Below are 20,236 nucleotides of genomic sequence, written 5' to 3' on the forward strand. Positions count from 1 at the left end.
AGCCGACCGGACTGCCGCGAGCGAGGCCTGCAGCGGAGTCCAGAGGAGGAAGGCGCCGGGGACTGGGGCAGGACCAGGGCGAGAACGGGTGGGGGAGGGGTACCACAGGCAGTTGGACCCGAGGGTCCTGAGCTGAAACTCAACACCCGCCTTTGGAAGGATCGTCCCCCTTTCTCCTCCGCCCCTTCCCTTCCCCTCCCCTTTCCCCTCCCTCCTTTCTCTTAATCCCCAGGACTGAGCCCCGCGCCGGAGAGGAGAGGGCCTGAGGGGAGGAGAAAGGAACAGCACTGAGAGGGGCCAGGAGCCCAGGAAGGGGAGGGAAGGGCAGCCGCGGGCCAGGGGTGAGCCTGGGGGCCACGCGCGACCCCCGGAGCCTTCGCAGCCCTCTCAGTGTCCCCACCCCCAGCCCAGGCGAGTCCGCAGGACCCGGGACCCTGCTCCTCCTTTGCCTTCTCTTTGCTCCTTCTTTTGCTTTGTGGCCTTTCTTTCCCTTCCCAGAGACACCTGGGAGCTGCCCCCAAGCTGTGGGGCGCGCCGCGGGGTCCTGCCAAGGGTGCCTGTGAGAGGGGGCGGCGGGGCCGGCGCCGGGTGCCAGGGGCCGAGGGTGGGAGCAGGAGCTTGTGGCCTTGCGCCCTGGAGCCGAGGACTGGAAGGGGGCTGGGCCCCTCTGCCGCCTGGGCGCGGGCAGCGCGTCGGGAAGGCTGTCCCGCCTGTTCCAGTGGTGCCTGTGTGCTGGTTGCTGCTGCTCGGGGTGAGGCGCCGTGGCGGCGACCTCAGACCCCCGGGCGCGCTGAGTGAGTGCGCGCGTGAAAACCGCCGCGCCGCCGGGGGTGCGAGTGTTTGGGCAGAAGCGGCCACTCCAGCGACCCAGCCCCACAGCCACGCTCTCGGGGGTCTTTGGCTCCGGGCAACTTGGGACAAACGTCTAAGTTCTCGCTCTCCCTCCCTCCCAGCGGGGTCGCCGCAGACCCAAGCCCTGGGAGCACCGCTCTGCAGCACAGCCGGCGGGTGGAGAGGGTTGGCCCCTAAACTCGCTAGTCCAGCCCAACCGCCCCAGCGGCTTCTCCCAGCCCTCGAGGCTCTCGTGAGCGGCCTGGAGAGGCGTCGAGCGCAGCCCAGCGCCCGCCTGCTCACCTGCCCCGGCCCCCGAAGGGAACTTTCGGCTCCTGCGAGCCCGGGGCGCCCCCGCGGTCTAGGGCGGGCAGCTCCCGGGGACTGGACGAGGTGGTGGCGCCCGGGAGACCGCGGGGACAGCACGCAGCGCGCGCCCTTGGATGCGGTCCCGCAGCGACGCCCCGGCCCGCCCCGCTCCTCCTCCTGCCTGGCTAGCCTGCCTCTCATTTGGGAAGTTTTGTGGGTTTTCTTTCTCCTCCTCCGACCTTGGCGGAGGCCACGACTCAGGCGCCACAGCTGGGGGCTAGAGGCCGCGAATCATGGTGCGGGGCAGCCACCGCTGAAGTCAGCAAAACCGAGCCTGGCCTGAGGCAGGCTGCGCGGGAGGCCAAAGCCATGGCCATTGCCACGTCGGTGAGTCCACCAGGGAGAGGAGGCTGCCGGGGAGAGACCTCCACGGCCTGCCCTGCGCTCCTGTCACTTTATTTCTGCCCTCTCTTTGTCTCTCTCCTTGGTCCCTTTCTTCTCCAGGAGGCTGTGTCCCCCTCCTCTCACTTTTGTTTCCCTTCTCCCTCTCACTCCTCATCCCCTGCTCCTCCTGGCTCCGGGCTCTCCCCTCTTCCCCGCCCCCTCCTGTTCTCCTTTTTCTTACTAGAGGCTGCGCCTGAATGGAGGGGAGGGGGCAAGCGTAGCCTGAGTCCTATCTGCTTCTTTTGGGCGGGAACAGATGGCCACTGGTGGTTGGCAGGGGCTTGTGATTGGGAGGCAAGTAAAAGGTTTGGAGGGGGCTGAAAGGACCTAGTGGCTCACGGAAAACGAAAAACGAGAGGCTGAAGGACCCAAGGAGGCCCATCTCGAGACGAGGGATAGGGAAAAGAGGGAGATAGACCAAAGGAGGGAGATCAGGAAGGAGAAAGAGAAGACAGAGGGAGGAGGGGAGGTGATGTCAGCCAGCCTCAGGCCACTTTCCAGGGATCAGGACAAAGGGAGGAGACAGCTGGCATGATGGGACAGTGGGAGGAGGCCTCCCAGAGAGCACAGAGGCCCTCTGCCACCCACATTAGGCTGGCCATTCCCTCACCAGTCAGCTGGACCGCTGGGGGATAGAGCAGGAGTGGCCACACCCATCATCAATCAGCCCATCAACAACTCTGTCCTGCAGTGGCAGGGCCCAGAGGCTTGGCCCCATTGGACAGAACTCAAACTTAACACCAAGGAGGAGCGCTCTACAGCCCCACCTCGGTTTTCTGTTCTACAGTCTGTGCAGTCTGAATCCAGGCAGCTCTGTTCCCCTTCCACCCTCTTCTAGGTCCTGCCTAAGCTTCCCAGGGAAGCGAGGCCGTCACTTGCTTTCTGGTCCCTTCTCAGTGGGGACTCTTGGAGAGATAATTGTGAGACTGGAAAGAGAAGCACCGAGACACCCAATGTCCTCCCATACCCTTTGAGGACAGGTTCAAGTTTGGTTCTTTCTCAGACCAAACTCCTTTTTTTTTTTTTTTTTTTTCCTGAGACAAGGTCTCATGCTGTCACCAGGCTGGAGTGCAGTGGCACAATCATGGCTCACTGCAGCCTCCACCTCCTGGGCTCAGGTGATCCACCTACCTCAGCCTCCTGAGTTGCTGGGACTACAAGCACGCACCATCACATCGGCTAAATTTTTGTATTTTTTGTAGAGGCGGGGTTTTGCCATGTTGCCCAGGCTGGTCTCAAACTCCTGGGCTCAAGCAGTCCATCTGCCTCAGCCTCCCAAAGTGCTGAGATTACAGGCATGAGCCACCGCACCTGGCCCCAAACTCCTTTTAGTTCCTCAATCTGTAACAATGGCCAGGAAACCCTAGCTCAGAGTGGGGACAGAGGCCCTCTGGAGATAGAGTACCTCTGGGAGTACTCTGGCATAGAGGTGCTGGTTCAGGAGCCAGCTAGTCAGCTTTGTAGTCCCAAGAAAGTAGATTTTTCTTTTTATGGTCAGGGGCATTTATGCTAATCAAACTCACAGGATTCTAATAACAGCTATTACTTATTGAGCATTTACTGCACCTGGCCCTGTGCTACGCTTTGTCATAGTTTCTTTATGCATTATCTCATGCAACTCTCACAACCACCTTGTGCAGGTAGTACCGTTATTATCTGAAAATGGATACGTGCATACGGAATTCTACAAAGCAGAAAACTGAGACTCAGAAAGATTAAACAATCTGCCCAAAGGCACCTGGCTAGAAAGGGACAGACCGCCAAACAGTGGGTCGCAACGGTAATCCCAGCTGTTTAGGATGCTGAACCCAGGCATTCCAGGTTACAGTGAGTTATGATTGTGCCACTTTACTCCAACCTGGACCACAGAGCAAGAGCTGGTCTCTAAATAATTAAATATTTTAAATAAAATGTTTAAAAGAAAAAGACACAGCCAAGACTCAACCCCAGGTCTGCCTCTAGAACTGTGCTTTTAATCCCCTGGCTAGATCCAAAAGACTGATTTATAATTTACAACTAAAAAGAAAAGTGCAGCACTAACTGGGAATTTGTGTCATCTGGTTAGCGTGTTTCTTTGTGTGGGACAATATCCTTTAGAAACCAAAATATAATCAGAAAATGGTTTGACGGGTTGGGAATCAGGCAAGAAGAGGAGTCAATTTGTTGTTAAAATCACCCAGCCATGAGGGGCTGGACAACCTCACCACCAGAGGGAAACATCAACCAAGAGGAATATGCACTCCTGCTGGCTCTAGCAGGGCACCCTTCTCCCCAGGGTCTGGTGGCAGCCTGCCTGAGATATTTAACTTGAGATTTTTTTACTGCATTAGTCGGTCCATTTGGCTACCTGGCTAGTAATGCCTAACTAGCTGCTGTCCAACACTACATGTAAGTCACCACTGCCTGGGACCCTACCAGCAAGCATCATCATTTAGCAATCAAAACTGAAGCTGAATGTCATTGTACGTTTTGAGTGGTTTAAGCTTGATTCTACCAAAAGACATCATGGAGCAAGAGCACTGCGAAGGGTTATAGCAAAGGGAAATTGGATATAAGAAGGCCTTCCTGTGTGCTTGACTTGCTTTTGAGTTAGGGACTTTCTCAGCCACTGTTACTACTATTTCTTTTAAGTAGATTTCTACATTTGTGATTGTGGAGAAGCAGTAGCACAAGTAATTGAGAGCACAGGCTCTGGAATCAAGCAGTTTAGGGTTCAGATTATGCTCCACCAGCTGTGCCAGCGATATGGCATCAGACAAAGTACTAACCTCCCTCTTCCAGTTTTCTTTCCAAAATGGGGTAAGGACAGTTCCTCCCTCGTAAGGTGGTTGTGGGAATTAAATGAGATGAATTGATTAATGCAGAGATTTGCACAGTGTCTGGAAACATTGTTTGCACTTGGTACCTGTGACTTATTAGTTGAGCCTGTGGCCCTTGATGGAAAAAGCTTATAAGCCCCCACCAGACAGGACTGGAAACAGGATGATACATGTTTCCTTTTGGTTGGCCTGCCAACCCCCTTCACACACATACAAAGACACACTCTGTCCTTCAGTGGAAGGGCCCATTGCTAAATGATGATGCCTGCTGGTAGATTCCAGGCAGTGGTGACACACACACAAGAATACACACTTTTCTCCATGGTAACCTCAGCCTCTTCTGGTCAAACCTTATTTGTTCAGACTGAGAGCAAACAATTGCTTTGTTTCTGTTTTCTTTCTTATTATGCCTAGGCACACTGTCTGGACTAGGCCTCTCCCAGTCTCTCAGAATGAGGGGTCTCTGCGGCTGCTTAAGCTAACCTTTTGCTAGTGAGGGATAATGACTTGGGAACAGAGAGAAGGTAAAGGAGATTCTATGAGAGACTGTAGCAGGGCTTCATATGTTTTGGAAGAAATTCATTCAACATGTGTATTGACCAATTCCAGGTCAGGCCTTATTGCAAGGACTACAAACATAGCAGTTCCCATGTCCATAGGGTTTACAATATAAGGGAAGAAATCGATATAAAAAAAGCAAATAGACAAATAGTATGAAGTATGAGGACAGAAACAGTAGGTGGAGACAAACAGAGAATGGGGTGGGGAGAAAAGTAAAAAATCGGCCTCTCTGAGGAGAACTGGTCTAGTTGAAGGAACTGAAAGGAAGAGGGAGAATGCAGGTGATGAAGCTGGAGAGAAGCTAGGGCCCAGGCAGAAAGCTGCATCCAGAGTGCAGGTTTTTAGCTTGAGGGAAATGCAGAGCTCCGAAGGGTTTTGAGCAGGGGATGACATGACCTGAAAGGGGTCTGAAGACCCTTCTCCCCACTCCCACCTCCCCCACCAGGCCCAGCTGGCCCGGGCACTGTATGACAACACCGCTGAGTCCCCCCAGGAGCTGTCCTTCCGCCGAGGGGACGTCCTACGGGTCCTGCAGAGAGAGGGCGCTGGTGGACTGGACGGCTGGTGCCTCTGCTCCCTACACGGCCAGCAGGGCATTGTGCCCGCCAACAGGGTGAAGCTCCTGCCTGCTGGCCCAGCACCCAAGCCTGGCCTCTCTCCTGCACCCCCAGCCCAGCTTGGCTCACCATATCCAGCCCCAGATCACAGCAATGAGGACCAGGAGGTGAGAGTGGGAGCCTCCCCAACCCCAAGCCAGAAGAGCCCCATTCCTCCCTGACTAGCCCCACCCAGGGCCTGCAGCAGGTGGGCAGGAAGAGCCCTGAGGCCACAGCTCTTCACTGCTCTGCGCTGGCCAAAACCTGTCTACCAACCTTTCTGAGCTTTGGCCCTCTAGGTACAGGGGGAGTTGGAAGGTCTGTAAGCTCCTCGCACTCAGACATTATTTGATCACTGCCCACTGCGTTCCTCCTGACCCCCCGTCTATTTGATCCCTCAGGTGTATGTGGTGCCGCCCCCAGCTCGGCCCTGTCCAACCTCAGGACCTCCAGCTGGACCTTGCCCACCCTCTCCTGACCCCATCTACAAGATCCCCAGAGCCAGTGGTACCCAGCTGGCTGCTCCCAGAGATGTCTTAGAGGTGAGGGCTAGAGGTCCCTGTGTAAGTTGGGTGGGAGACAAATCGCCCCAAGGGAGGGTTCATTGCTGAGCTGACAGATGACTGACCACTCCTCTCCACAGGTCTACGATGTGCCCCCTACCGCCCTTCGGGTGCTCTCCAGTAGCCCCTATGACTGCCCTGCCTCCTTTTCCCACCCTCTGACCCGGGTTGCCCTGCAGCCCCCTGAAGAGGATGATGCTCCCTATGATGTGCCTCTGACCCCAAAGCCACCTGCAGAGCTGGAACCAGATCTGGAGTGGGAAGGAGGCCGGGAACCAGGGCCCCCCATCTACGCTGCCCCCTCCAACCTGAAACGAGCGTCAGCCTTACTCAATCTGTATGAAGCACCCGAGGAACTGCTGGCAGATGGGGAAGGTGGGGGCACTGATGAGGGGATCTACGATGTGCCTCTGCTGGGTCCAGAGGCTCCCCCTTCTCCAGAGCCCCCTGGAGCGCTGGCCTCCCATGACCAGGACACCCTGGCCCAGCTTCTGGCCAGAAGCCCCCCACCTCCACACAGGCCCCGGCTCCCCTCAGCTGAGAGCCTGTCCCGCCGCCCTCTGCCTGCCCTGCCTGTCCCTGAGGCCCCCAGCCCCTCCCCAGTGCCCTCTCCTGCCCCAGGACGGAAGGGCAGCATCCAGGACCGGCCTCTGCCCCCACCCCCACCCCGCCTGCCTGGCTATGGGGGCCCCAAGGTCGAGGGGGATCCAGAGGGCAGGGAGATGGAAGATGACCCAGCAGGACACCACAATGAGTACGAGGGCATTCCAATGGCCGAGGAGTATGACTATGTCCACCTGAAGGTGAGCGTCCCCGGGCAGCCCCACCAGGAGGGACCCCAGGTGCACCAGGGGAGGAGTGTGGAGACCTAGGGCACAGAAGCAGAGCCTCCCTGCCTCCCTTCCGTCCCCCTTCCTTCTCCCCTGGCCCTCTACCCTGCAGCCTGGGACCCCAGTACTTGGCCACAACACTTGTACTAGTGCCACAGTGTTCCTCCTAGACCCAGCCTGGGGCCACCAGAGCTCTCTGGAGTCAAGGGACTACAACCTCTGATAACAGGAGTGTCCTTGGGAAGGAAGGGAGGCTGGGAAGGGGCAGAAGGGCCACAGAAGCCACCCCGTCCTGCTCCCCCACCCCAGCACTGAGACCTCATGCCCCCCTGCAGGGCATGGACAAAGCTCAGGGATCTAGGCCCCCGGATCAGGCCTGCACAAGGGATCCTGAACTGCTGGAGAGGGGAATGCCGGCGCTGCAGGTGACCCTGGCGGGAATGGTGCTAGAGAAGGGGGCTGGGGAGGGAGGAACAGGGACTTGGGAGAAGAACTGAGCCATCATCCATGGAAGGAAATAGGTTAGGATGGAGTGAGAGTTCACAGGAACCAGGGACAGAGTGGAGGGCATGTTAGAAATCTACAGGAAGGAACTGGAACCTGGAGGAGGATGTTAGGAATTCAGAAAGAGGGGAAAGAATGTGTTGGAGAGGAGTCAGAAAATCAAGCAGCCAGGAGAGCAGAAAGTTTCTGAGTTGTGGGGTCAGAGCTAGGCCTGGGGACTTCTGAGCCTCCTTCCAACTGTGAATTCCTGGGCTCCTAAGAGACCTGGCTTCTAATCCCAGCTCCACTACTGAGAAGCCAGGGGCTTTGAAGCCGTCAGTTAATCTCTCCAGGCCTCAGAAAGTGAGGTGGTTTCCTCAAACCTGTGTGGAATGGTTGCAACACAATAGCTACTATTTATCAGGTATTTACCAAGTGCTAGACCCTGTGCTAGGCATGCTGCATGTGTTAGTATTAATCATAGTCGCAGTTAATACGCATCTGGTGCTCACAGTGTGCAATGCACTGTGATAAGCCTTTCTGTATATTATCTCAATTGATCTTTTCTGCAGCGTCATGAGGTACATACTAGAACTGCACAATCTAGTACAGTAGCCGCTAGCTATATATGGCTATTGAGCACTCAAGATATGGCTAGTTCAAGTTGAAATATGCTGCAAATATAAACGCACCCTGGATTTTGCAGACTCAGTATGGGAAAAATCTCAATAATTTTCATATTGATTACATGTTGAAATTATAACATTTTTATATTTGGAGTCAGATAAAATATATCAGGGTTTTGTTTTTTTTTTTTTTTTTTTTTTTACCACTTTTAATGTGGCTACTAACTCATCTAAAATTTCACATGTGGTTCACATTATGTTTATATTGGACAGTGCAGTACTAGACTCCCTGTTTTAGAGTTAAGGAAACCAAGTTCAAAGCCTTGTCTGAAATCAAGTTTGAGGTTGTTTGAATCCAGATCTATCTGATATCAAGTGTGGGCACTTCACTGCTGCTCTCTCTAGAATCTAAACTTTCCGATGGGCAGAGGTAAGAGCTAAAAGGATCGCCCTTGGGAAGAAAGGGAGGAAGGAGAAAATAAGTGAGGGAGGAAATGGCACTGATGAGAATGTTCTCTCTGACCACTCCTCTTGCCCCTCAGGAGGCCCTGTCCCCAGGGGAGCCACTGGTTCTGTCCACCGGAGATCTACAGCTCCTGCACTTCTACGCTGGGCAATGCCAGAGCCACTACTCGGCCCTGCAAGTGGCCGTGGCAGCCCTGATGTCCAGTACCCAGGCTAATCAGCCCCCGCGACTCTTCGTGCCCCACAGCAAGAGGGTGGTGGTGGCTGCTCATCGCCTGGTGTTTGTTGGGGACACCCTAGGCCGGCTGGCAGCCTCTGCCCCTCTGAGAGCACAGGTTAGGACTGGAGGTACAGCACTAGGCCAGGCATTGCGGGCCACTGTGCTGGCTGTCAAGGGAGCTGCCCTGGGCTACCCATCCAGCCCTGCCGTCCAAGAGATGATGCAGTGTGTAACAGAACTGGCAGGGCAGGCCCTGCGATTCACCACCCTGCTCACTAGCCTGGCTCCCTGAAGGTCCTTTGGCACAGCCCTGTCCCTCCCCTGTCTGCCAAAGCCCCCCTCTAGGCCTTGGGTGGCTGGAGGGCTTTGTTAAGGGACTAGGAGAAGTGGGGGTATCTTTCCCCTTTCCTGCCCTTTCTGCTCATCTCAACCTCTCACAGAGGTGTCTTCTCCCCCTAACCCACAGCTTTTTGTATGAGCCATTTTGTATAAATTATTTATATTTAATATTATTCCCTGCTTTGTCAGGAGCAGGTACTAGGCTCTGGGGCAGTGAGGAACTGGACTCTTCTCTCCTCAGCCTAGGGTGGAGGTCACTGCACTGCCACCCACCTCTGGAAGACTGGCCATGAAAAGTCAGGTGGCAGAAACCTGAGGCCACATAGAGCCTCTCTCTTTTCCTGTATCTTGGCTCTAGAAGATCAGCACTGCACTGTTAGCTGAGAGTGAGGGCAAGACATAAACTGTCCAGAGTTTGAAGGTCTGAGGAAGACCAGAGAGCTTCTCCCCACAGAAGGTGGAGAGAGCTGGGACTCAGACATGGTTGTGCACCTCAATAAACCCTGCAGTCTGCCTCCCTGACTCTGCTTCTTGGGAGCATGGTGAGCAGCCCTGGTGCTCAGCAGCCATACCTATGGGACACACACTGTGAACAGGATGCCTTTAGGGATTTGGGGGAGATTTTGCTCCTTTCCTCAACAACTATTCACTGGACAAGTTCTCTGCTCCCATGATGCGCCAGGCACAGTTCTGCAAGTATATTGTGAATGTATCATTCTAGTGGGATACACAAATAAGTCAGTTAAAATACATAAATAAAAACATAAACCTGCCATAGATTTCACATTTGCTGGTGATGGAAGTCGGCAGGATGGTGTGAAGAAACTAAGTAGATGAGGGGAGAGGCCAGTGAAGGAGACTTTAGACAGGATGGTTGGGAGGTGAGATCCGAACTGCTACCCAGAAGAGGAGAGTCTGAGGACTAGTATTCCCAAAAGGCAGATGCCAATGACTGACCTGAGGGCCTTCCTCCAAGACTTCATTGTCATATGATGTCATTAGAGAGGTGTCAATGTGGAGAGAAGCTGACCACATAAGAGCCTTGAAATGTGCCATCCTGGAGAGGCCACCCCAACTAAAGGCCCAGCCTCAGCTTTGCACCACAGGATAGCTCTGGCCAACTGGAGACTGCTGCTGGCCAGTCTAGGCACCCTCTTCCTTAGGTGACACCAAGAGGGTATAGGCCCTTTCTCTCAGCTTCCCAGGTAGATCATCCCAGGATGACCTGTGCATCATCCTTCTGGACAAACCATTTTCAGGAGGATCCACGGTGGCAGATGTCGAAAGGTCAGTCCTCAGGACTTTGGTGAAATTGATGAGACCATGGCTCAGATAGGAGATCATTCTAGCCATTTACCACAAGAGAAAACATCCAAGCTACAAATCAATTGCTTCAGTTCTGCTTTCCCAAGATATTACCATGGCATGATGACTGGATTGGGGGCATAGTCTGTTGGCACCCCCACACATTTGCCACCTCCCCTTTAGGTTCCTTTCTCATCTCACTCTCAAAGAAAAATGCACTTTCAGATTTTGGGGCCAACAAAATTCACCCCATGTGTTGAAGTCCATCATCCATCGTCTTCCAAACAGAATTTCAAGAGATTAGCCTGGAATTAGAGTCAGAGGTTTCAGTTCAAGTCTCTGATCTGCCATGTACTTGTTCATCCATGGGTAAATCATGCCAGTCCCTCTGAAGTCCTGATTTCATCTTCAATATTAGCATGATCATAATGGTCTTACAGGGTTATTGTGAGGACCTAACAAGATAATGCATGTGAACAGCCCCACAATGTATAAATTAAGTGATTATCATTATTCCAGGACAGACAACAGGAGTCAGACGATAAATCCCCAAGGAATATTGGCTATGCAGCACCATAGTAAAACCTGAAGAGATGCTGAAATGAGTTGGGAGAGGGGAAGTGGTGGGAGGCTGCTTGATGCATTAGAAAAGAAGTTTCGGCGGGGGGCAGTGACTCGCACCTGTCATCCCAGCATTTCAGGAGGCTGAGGCCAGAGGATAGCTTGAGCTCAGGAGTATAAAACCAGCCGGGGCCACACAGTGAGACCCTATCTCAACAAAATATCAAAAAATTAGCCAAGTGCGGTGGCATGTGCATGTAGTCCCACCTATTCAGAAGGCTGAGGTAGGAGGATTGCTTGAGCCAGGGAGGTGGAGACTGCAGTGAGCTGTGATCAAGCCACTGCACTCCAGCCTGGGTAAGAGAGTGAGACCCTGTCTCAAGAAAAGAGTTTCCTGTATATGGAAAATTTCTGAACAGAGGAGACAAGTTAAAGGTGTGGTTCAGTGGAGAGAAGGGGGAACGATTTCCTGGCTGACAATGATAGAACACTCCTTTCTAGCCCTTACCTAGGATTAGAGAATAAAGTACCTAACAGGTAACAAATATCTTAGAGATGTGTGTCTCTACCTTTAATGTATAATACCTACACCTGGAGATCTGGTTAAAATATAGATTATGATTCAAGGGTCTCTCAGTGAGGCTTGGATTCTGCATTTCTAACAAGCTCCCACGTATGCTGCTGGTCCATGAACCACACTTTGAGTAGCAATTCTAGAGGTTAGGGAAGACTCCTGTGTAGCAAAGATGTTTGAGCTGAGAGCTGAAGGATGAGAAAAATGTGACTAAGAAGTTTTTTAGGTGCAGGAACGAGCTTGTTCAAAGGCCTCGTGGCACTGGGGAAAACTAGAAGGTCTGTGGCTGGAGTGCAGAGAGTTTGGGGAAAGAAGTGAGACGGAACTACAGAGAGCATGTGACCAGGCATGCAGAACCATGTATGAGGTATCTAGATTTTTAATATTCACTTTGACAGTGAGGAGACACCACTGAAGACTGGTTAACAGGAAAGATACATGATCAGATCTGTATTTTGAAAAGATCATTCTATCTGACTATAAATGACATATGGGTGGCAAGGAGGTGTAAACAAAGTGGATGCAGAACACCAGTTAGGAATTAGGGGGCGAAAGTGGTCTTTACAGCAGGTAGTTTGACTAATAGTGGCAGAGATGGAGAGATGTGGGATATCTGAGAATATACAGGAAGTAAAATGGGCAGAATTGTGTAAAGGATTCAACATGGGTAAGGAAGAGAAAGCTCTAAGGGATGTTGCCTGAGCATTTGGCCACAATGTGATGTTGAGGGTGCCATTCACTGCAGAAAAAAGCAGTGGAAGACAACCAAGTTATGGGGGGAAAGCACAAATTTGGTCTTGAACATATTGAGTTTGAAGTCCCTGTGAGTGATCCAAGGTGAAGGTCAAATAAGAGGTGGCTTCATGGGTCTGGAGCTCAGAACAGAGGTGGAAGCTGGAAATCAGTCTGGACATCAGGTTTGTACTGTTTGTATGGGTGGTGGTTGAAGCTGTGGGAATAGGCAAGATCCCAAGGTGGAGACAGTGTGAGATGAGAGGAGGGCCTAGGACTAAGTCTCTGAGGATTCCAGACACTGAACGATGGTGTCTAAATGATCCAGACAGGAATGGCCCTAAAAGCCAGCACCACCAGCCTGGTCACTACCAATACAGACCCCTTCTGCAGTTGCTTCATCCCATTGGACTTCAGTCATTGCCTCAAGAACCGGGATGATAATGGCCTGCCCATGCTCAGCACCAGTGCCATGAGCTGGAAGACGATTTCTGCAATGGAGAAAAGGGGAGCAGGAGAGACTCAGCAGCAAAGGAAGGGAGTGTTTAAAGGAAGAGGGGGTCAACAGTGCCAAATGCTGTTGAGAAATGGAGATTCAACCAGGATGGGAGTGATGAAACCCAAGGAAGTGGTCTCCTTGTAGAGGACTGAAGCTAGGGCTGAATACAGGGCCAAGCCAGTCTTCCATATGCATAAGTTGTACTGTAATAGCCAGTTTACATGTCTGTCTCCCTGGAGTAATGGTCTCCAAAGCAGACCTTGTCCACTCTATTATCCTTAAAGTCTAGTGCAAGTCCTGGAATGTAGTGGACACTTAAATTTTACTGATTAGTGAATGGGTGGATGAATGAATGAATGAGTAGTGGCAAATGATTGGAAGCAGAGGAAGAATCTCTGGCATCTGCCTGGACTAGCTACTATCCTTCAGCTTTTTTTGCTTTTTACCGCAATGGCCTGCAGACCCAGGAAAGAGACGACAGAGCCCCATTCCCCTCCCTCCCCTGGGCCCTGGCCCCCCTTCCTCTATCTGACGAAGAGTCTGGACCGAAGGTTCTGCTGACGTGGGAAGGGGAGGAGAGTCTAGAGGAAGAGGAGGGGAAAGCAGCGCAGAGATCGCAGAGACCAAGGAGGCGCCCGCGGCTGCAGAGCTGCGGAGCGGGATCTCTTCGGGCTCTCTGGGTCCGGGCAGTCGGCGCGCAACTGGGCCAGAGGACAGCGCATCCTTTCGGCGCGGGCTGGCAGGGCCCCTGCGGTCAGCAAGCTGGCTCCCCGGGTGGCCACCGGGACCCCCGAGCCCAATGGCGGGGGCGGCGGCAAAATCGACAACACTGTAGAGATCACCCCCCCCTCCAACGGAGTAAGTGCCCGAGCCCCAGGTGGCGACGCCATCCTCTCCCCACACCCCCGCCCCCGCGGAGCGCCCTTCATTTTCCTCCTGCGCATCCCCCGCCCCTGACTGCCTTCCTAGCCCTCGCTCCCGCCTGCCCCCTGCCCTTGCTCTGCGGTTTCCTCCGCTTCACCCTTCTCCTGCCACCCCCTGCCCCCCAACAGCAGGTCGGAACCCTCGGAGATGCGGTGCCCACGGAGCAGCTGCAGGGTGAGCGGGAGCGCGAGCGGGAGGGGGAGGGAGACGCGGGCGGCGACGGACTGGGCAGCAGCCTGTCGCTGGCCGTGCCCCCAGGCCCCCTCAGCTTTGAGGCGCTGCTCGCCCAGGTGGGGGCGCTGGGCGGCGGCCAGCAGCTGCAGCTCGGCCTCTGCTGCCTGCCCGTGCTCTTCGTGGCTCTGGGCATGGCCTCGGACCCCATCTTCACGCTGGCGCCCCCGCTGCATTGCCACTACGGGGCCTTCCCCCCGAATGCCTCTGGCTGGGAGCAGCCCCCCAATGCCAGCGGCGTCAGCGTCGCCAGCGCGGCCCTAGCAGCCAGCGCTGCCAGCCGTGTCGCCACCAGTACCGACCCCTCGTGCAGCGGCTTCGCCCCGCCGGACTTCAACCATTGCCTCAAGGATTGGGACTATAATGGCCTTCCCGTGCTCACCACCAATGCCATCGGCCAGGTGAGGCGGCCAGGCGGGCCGCGGGTCTGGGGGCGGGCAGAGAGCTGCGAGGGCGGGGCCTCACGCCCCCTGCACCCTTCTCACGTCCCCAGTGGGATCTGGTGTGTGACCTGGGCTGGCAGGTGATCCTGGAGCAGATCCTCTTCATCTTGGGCTTTGCCTCCGGCTACCTGTTCCTGGGTTACCCCGCAGACAGGTGAGGGGTGTCGTGGGGGCAGGGCTGGTAGAAAGGAGGGGGTGCTAGGGAAGCTAGCCCAAGCAGCGGGCGCTTACAAGAGGTCGAAGACGATTCGCTGGACCCTGCAGTCTTCTCTGGACTTCTATTCAATGGTCTACCCATGTCTCAACTTCACTCCCCATCAAGAAATACACCTTCCCTACCTCTTCCGTGCAAGGGAATGACTCGACCTCCATGGACTATTAGTTCCATTCCCACTAATTAGTGGCCCCCCCATCCATTAATCAATGGCCTCATCTCCAAAGAGAAAAGTGTCATTCCCACTAACAGCCCACATGGACTGTTAGCTCCATCTCAGTGACCTCATTCCTGAAGATCAATGTTAATTCCTAAACACCAACAGCTCCATTCCCACTGACCAATAGTTCAACTTCACAAACAAATTACCTCATTTCTGACCAGTGGCCCCTCCCCTACAAGTCAATAACTATCTCCAAAGAAAATATCCTCAGACCCAATAATCCACAGTCCCATGCCTGCCACCAAATGACCCTACCCTCTGTAGGTGAATAGCCCATAGATTAAAAGTCACACCCTCATGGATCCTCAGGTCTTTGAGATCCTCTCACCAAAATTCCCATTTCCATGAGTCAATAGCTTCACCTCCAGAGATCAACAGCCCAATCCCAGCAACCAATAACTCTTCCCACAGATCAAAAAATCTCATCTCTGATTCTGGTCACCATCACCACTGACCAGATGCTCTCACTGCACTAAACTTCCTCCTAGATGATTAGACTGAGCCCCATTGATCCACAGTTCATCCAAGTGGATTAATAGCTCAAGTTCTATGGATCAAAGCCATCCCAACATTCAGTAGTCCAGTTCCTTAAAATCAATACCCATCCTCACTGCCCAACAGTCACACACCTCTGTGGGCCAATGGTCCTAAACCCACAGGTCAGTAGCCCATGCCTATGCATCAGTGGCCTCATTGCCACAGACTAGTAGCTCATTCCTATGGAACAATGGTTTCATCCCCAAAGATCAATAATTTGGTCTCTTAAAATCCGTAGCCTTCAGCACATTAACCAATAAGCCCATCCTCATGGAAAAATACTCCACCTCATTAGATCAATAGCCTAACTCCCAGGGATTGGTGCCCCCTTTCCAATGACCAGAGGCTCCCTATCTTCATCTCCATAGATCAGTGGTCTTCTCCCCAAAGATCAATAGCCCAGCCTCCAAGGATCAGTAACCATGTTTTCACTAACTCATAGTCAGTGACTATCATCACTTACCAATCATCTCATCTCCCTTGGTCTGTGACCTTATCCTTACGGATTAGTCCCATGGATTAATAGATTCATTCCATTGATCAATAGTCCTGCCCCATGGATTAATAGACCCATGTCCATGTCCCCACTGATCTTTCTTTTTTCTTTCTTTTTTTTCTTTTCTTTTTTTTTTTTTTTTTTCTTTTTGAGACGGAGTCTCGCTCTGTTGCCCAGGCTGGAGTGCAGTGGTGCAATCTCAGTTCACTGCAACCTCTGCCTCCCGGGTTCAAGCGATTCTCCTGCCTCAGCCTCCCAAGTAGCTGGAACTACAGGCACACACCCCCACACCTGGCTAATTTTTGTATTTTTAGAAGAGACGGGGTTTTACCATATTTGTCAGGCTGGTCTTGAACTCCTGACCTCATGATCTGCCCGCCTCGGCCTCCCAAAGTGCTAGGATTGCAGGCTTGAGCCACCGTGCTCAGCCTGACCGTTCTTAATGTATTAATAGGCCAATGTCCCACCTCCATGGAACAATGGTCTCATCTCCAAAAATCAATTAGTCCATCCCCTAATGTCATTAACTTTACCTTCACTGACCAGTAGTATCCCCATGCACAAGTGGCCAATGGCCTCCCCTCCACAGGTTAATAGTTCCAACTCCGTATATCAATGAACCCCCCTCCCACATCTCCTCTGAACAGTCTAAGCAAGACAAGCTCCATGCCCACTGACCATTAGCTCTATTCCTAAGGATGAATGGTCCCAAATCCCCTAAGCAATTACCCATCCCCTCTGATGAGTGATCTCACATCCATTGACAAGTGCCCTAATCTCTGACCAATAGCCCAAGAGTCAATGTTCCCACTTCTTACAGAATCACAACCACACCCCAGTGCCCAGTAGCCAGGCATTACCCACCCATGGTCCCCATCCCTTCCCATCTTCTCAAGCCTCTTTCCAACTCTTGCTCCCAGAGCTTCATTCTCATACCTCTAGCTCTAAAGTGTGCAGCTGGGTCTTTCCCAGTAACTTCCCCACCACCAGAGAGTCTGGGTGACCAGAAGCCTTTCCCACTTTCTAGGTTTGGCCGTCGTGGGATTGTGTTGCTGACCTTGGGGCTGGTGGGACCCTGTGGAGTAGGAGGGGCTGCTGCAGGCTCCTCCACAGGCGTCATGGCCCTCCGATTCCTCCTGGGTTTTCTGCTTGCCGGTGTTGACCTGGGTGTCTACCTGATGCGTAAGTGGCACCCTCCCAGAATTCCCTCCCTTGGGTCTCATGCCTACCTGCCTGCATCCCCAGGCCATCCCCACTGCCCCTTAGGCCACATTTCAGCTGCCTAGAATTTCAGCTATCTTTCTGCCCAGGCCCTTGAAGAATCCAGGGCTCTTGCTTCTCTCTGCACCTATCTCCCTGTCCCCACAATCTTTAAAGTCTTTGCCCTGGACTTACTGCTGCCAGGGGATAAGGTGCTATTCCCCTGACCGTAGTAAGTCCAGGGACAAGGATTGTCCCTAGCTGTGCGACCTTGGACAAGGGTTGATATGAAGGTCAAATAAGAGGCCTGATGGGAAAGGGCCTATAAACTGGAAATGCTGAACACTCACCAGGGACTCTGGCCCTAGAGCCCTCCTAGGTTTGAGCAGGAGAGGAGAGAAGGCTGAACAATCTCCCCAATCCTTGCCACCCAGAGGTTAGCAAGGGAGGCAATGGCTGCAGCCTCCACTCTGGGTCTGACCTCACTCTCTGTCCTCCTCCCTCCCTCTCTCCTCTTCTCTCTTATGTCTTCTTCCTCCCTGGCCTCCCTCTCCTCTCTCCACCCCTGCTGTATCTCCAGGCCTGGAGCTGTGCGACCCAACCCAGAGGCTTCGGGTGGCCCTGGCAGGGGAGTTGGTGGGGGTGGGAGGGCACTTCCTGTTCCTGGGCCTGGCCCTTGTCTCTAAGGATTGGCGATTCCTACAGCGAATGATCACCGCTCCCTGCATCCTCTTCCTGTTTTATGGGTCAGTATTGCCCTTCACCTGTCGTCTGGCAATTCCCATCTCTGCCTCCAAACTAGCCCTAGCCCGGAGACCCCTCCTCTTCTCCAACCACCCCTGGTCCAGGCCTACCCCAGCCCCAGTCCCTCAGAGGTGCACGTTTCCCACCCCTAGATCAGGAGAAGGGAGACCTCACAGTATACCCCTTCCACCTTGCCCCCAGCTGGCCTGGTTTGTTCCTGGAGTCCGCACGGTGGCTGATAGTGAAGCGGCAGATCGAGGAGGCTCAATCTGTGCTGAGGATCCTGGCTGAACGAAACCGGCCCCATGGGCAGATGCTGGGGGAGGAGGCCCAGGAGGCCCTGCAGGGTAAGAGATAGGGGTCCCTGTGAGTGTTGCTTCACTTGCACACATGATGGTGCCCTCTGCATGGTTGTAGCTGTGCCACCTTCTCCCAGGGTCCCCACCACCCATGTGGGAGGATCCTGGGTTCTCAGGGTTTTCTTCTGACAGCTCCTCTCTCTCTCCCAAAGACCTGGAGAATACCTGCCCTCTCCCTGCAACATCCTCCTTTTCCTTCGCTTCCCTCCTCAACTACCGCAACATCTGGAAAAATCTGCTTATCCTGGGCTTCACCAAGTGAGCCTGGGTGTCTGGGCTGAGGGCCAGGCCAGTAGCTGGAATGGGGGCTGGCCGGGTGGGAAGGCCCAAGGACCCCTGCAGAGGACCATCAGCACTGTGGAAGGCTGCACGAGGGGATTCAGACTCTGTTCTTTGCTTCCCCACCCCTTCTCACAGCTTCATTGCCCATGCCATTCGCCACTGCTACCAGCCTGTGGGAGGAGGAGGAAGCCCATCGGACTTCTACCTGTGCTCTCTGCTGGCCAGCGGCACCGCAGCCCTGGCCTGTGTCTTCCTGGGGGTCACCGTGGACCGATTTGGCCGCCGGGGCATCCTTCTTCTCTCCATGACCCTTACCGGCATTGCTTCCCTGGTCCTGCTGGGCCTGTGGGATTGTGAGCATCCTACCTTTCCCACAGTGTGGGCTCAACAAGGGATCCCCAACAGAGGTGCTTCAGACAGGCTCAGCCATTTCTTCTGGCACAAGCCTCCCAAGACAAGCCCCAGACCCTGTCCAGCTCTTCCACATGCCTCCACCAGGCCGCACAGCCCCATCTGCTCTCCCAGTCAGTTACTGAATGCCCAGAGCCTGCCCAGCTAGAGCCATGGGAACAGAGAGCCAAGGGGATGACACCCAGGACTAGGAGAGCCTTGACCTCCCCACCTCCATTCATATCATCCCTTTTGCGTCTGCAGATCTGAACGAGGCTGCCATCACCACGTTCTCCGTCCTTGGGCTCTTCTCCTCCCAAGCTGCCGCCATCCTCAGCACCCTCCTTGCTGCTGAGGTCATCCCCACCACTGTCCGGTGAGAGCAGGGGTGCCCCCAGGGGCAGAGCCAGGACCCTCGGCCTCCCCCTCCCCCAACCCACTCCTGAGGACGGGGCTTGTGGGCTGGAGGAGGGGGGCTGTGGGAGAAGGGCAGGGCAAGGCCACAGCTGTGGGCTGAGCTCCTCCTCCTTCTTCCCCAGGGGTCGCGGCCTGGGCCTGATCATGGCTCTAGGGGCGCTTGGGGGGCTGAGCGGCCCGGCCCAGCGCCTCCATATGGGCCATGGAGCCTTCCTGCAGCACGTGGTGCTGGCGGCCTGCGCCCTCCTCTGCATTCTCAGCATTATGCTGCTGCCGGAAACCAAGCGCAAGCTCCTGCCGGAGGTGCTCCGGGATGGGGAGCTGTGTCGCCGGCCTTCAAGCAGAACTAGTCATAAAATAACTAGTCAGGAGCGGAGAAGACTCCTTGTCTGAGAAGCAGAAACCAGCGACATTTTTGTCAGGGCTTCTAGATGAATGAGCTCCAGTGGAATGTAATCTTCGGGTTATCCCACTGAAGATTCATTTCCAGAGAGCATGTCACTGGCTAGATAGAGTAACATGCCTCCTACACCCCATTTCTCCCAACTGGGAATAGGGAAAGCAAAAGCAGAAGTGGGACTGGGTGTTACTTAGAAAAAAAACAATAGAAGTTCAATACAGCGTTATTACTCTCTTAAGCAGATGAGAAAACTTATGGTCAGAAAGACTCAGTAACTTGCCCAAGGTTACCTACTAAAAAACCTCGGAAGAGTCCTCTCTGGAAGGTGGCAGCAGAAAACTGAGACTTCTACCTCAGTGCCAGGCAGATTTGGCTTTACCACTTTGGGCAAATTCCAGGTTGCTATAGTTAAGAAGATAATGTATCCTAAGTGTCTCTTAAACTACCCCCACTAGGTGTAAACTGTGTAAAGCAAAAATTATCTGAGACAAGTTTCAATCAATTTAGAAAGTTTATTTTGCCAAGGTTAAGGATGCACCCATGAGACAGCCTCAGGAGGTCCTGAGGAAGTGCCCAAAGTGGTCGAAGTATGGCTTGCTTTATACATTTTAGGGAGACA

The 20,236-nt window shown here is 53.8% G+C and overlaps 2 protein-coding genes across 4 annotated transcripts; both read left to right on the plus strand.

The window, feature by feature from the left end:
- EFS (embryonal Fyn-associated substrate) lies at nt 1-9,859 on the plus strand. Of its 3 annotated transcripts, none has more exons than XM_050796436.1 (7): nt 1-1,527; nt 5,410-5,688; nt 5,962-6,102; nt 6,204-6,926; nt 7,289-7,378; nt 8,605-8,862; nt 9,328-9,859. In XM_050796436.1, the coding sequence occupies exons 1-7, from the start codon at nt 1,510-1,512 to the stop codon at nt 9,400-9,402; spliced, it is 1,584 nt and encodes a 527-aa protein (XP_050652393.1). In that variant the 5' UTR covers nt 1-1,509; the 3' UTR covers nt 9,403-9,859. The 3 variants fall into 3 exon arrangements, with proteins under 3 accessions (XP_050652393.1, XP_050652394.1, XP_050652392.1); XM_050796437.1 differs by having other exon boundaries at nt 6,204-6,498; nt 6,745-6,926; nt 8,605-9,859; XM_050796435.1 differs by having other exon boundaries at nt 8,605-9,859.
- A 2,733-nt stretch (nt 9,860-12,592) lies between these two features.
- On the plus strand, nt 12,593-19,610 carry SLC22A17 (solute carrier family 22 member 17). The gene is made up of 11 exons (XM_050798135.1): nt 12,593-12,751; nt 13,343-13,615; nt 13,810-14,313; nt 14,406-14,509; nt 16,853-17,007; nt 17,606-17,771; nt 17,971-18,116; nt 18,281-18,386; nt 18,546-18,763; nt 19,065-19,176; nt 19,340-19,610. Exons 1-11 carry the CDS (start codon nt 12,593-12,595, stop codon nt 19,608-19,610), a joined length of 2,214 nt encoding a protein of 737 aa, XP_050654092.1.
- The last annotated feature ends 626 nt before the right edge of the window (nt 19,611-20,236 follow it).

Source organism: Macaca thibetana, chromosome 7 (genome assembly GCF_024542745.1).
Source record: "Macaca thibetana thibetana isolate TM-01 chromosome 7, ASM2454274v1, whole genome shotgun sequence".
Lineage (NCBI taxonomy): Eukaryota > Metazoa > Chordata > Mammalia > Primates > Cercopithecidae > Macaca > Macaca thibetana.

Coding starts and splice junctions, on each gene's coding strand:
- SLC22A17 (XM_050798135.1), top strand. CDS start 12,593: ATGGCCCTAAAAGCCAGCACCACCAGCCTGGTCACTACCAATACAGAC. Junction 12,752..13,342: donor TGAGCTGGAAGACGATTTCT/GCAATGGAGAAA, acceptor AGGAGAGTCTAG/AGGAAGAGGAGGGGAAAGCA. Junction 18,117..18,280: donor GGCCCAGGAGGCCCTGCAGG/GTAAGAGATAGG, acceptor TCTCTCCCAAAG/ACCTGGAGAATACCTGCCCT.
- EFS (XM_050796435.1), top strand. Junction 6,927..7,288: donor ATGACTATGTCCACCTGAAG/GTGAGCGTCCCC, acceptor GCCCCCCTGCAG/GGCATGGACAAAGCTCAGGG. Junction 7,379..8,604: donor GGGGAATGCCGGCGCTGCAG/GTGACCCTGGCG, acceptor CTTGCCCCTCAG/GAGGCCCTGTCCCCAGGGGA.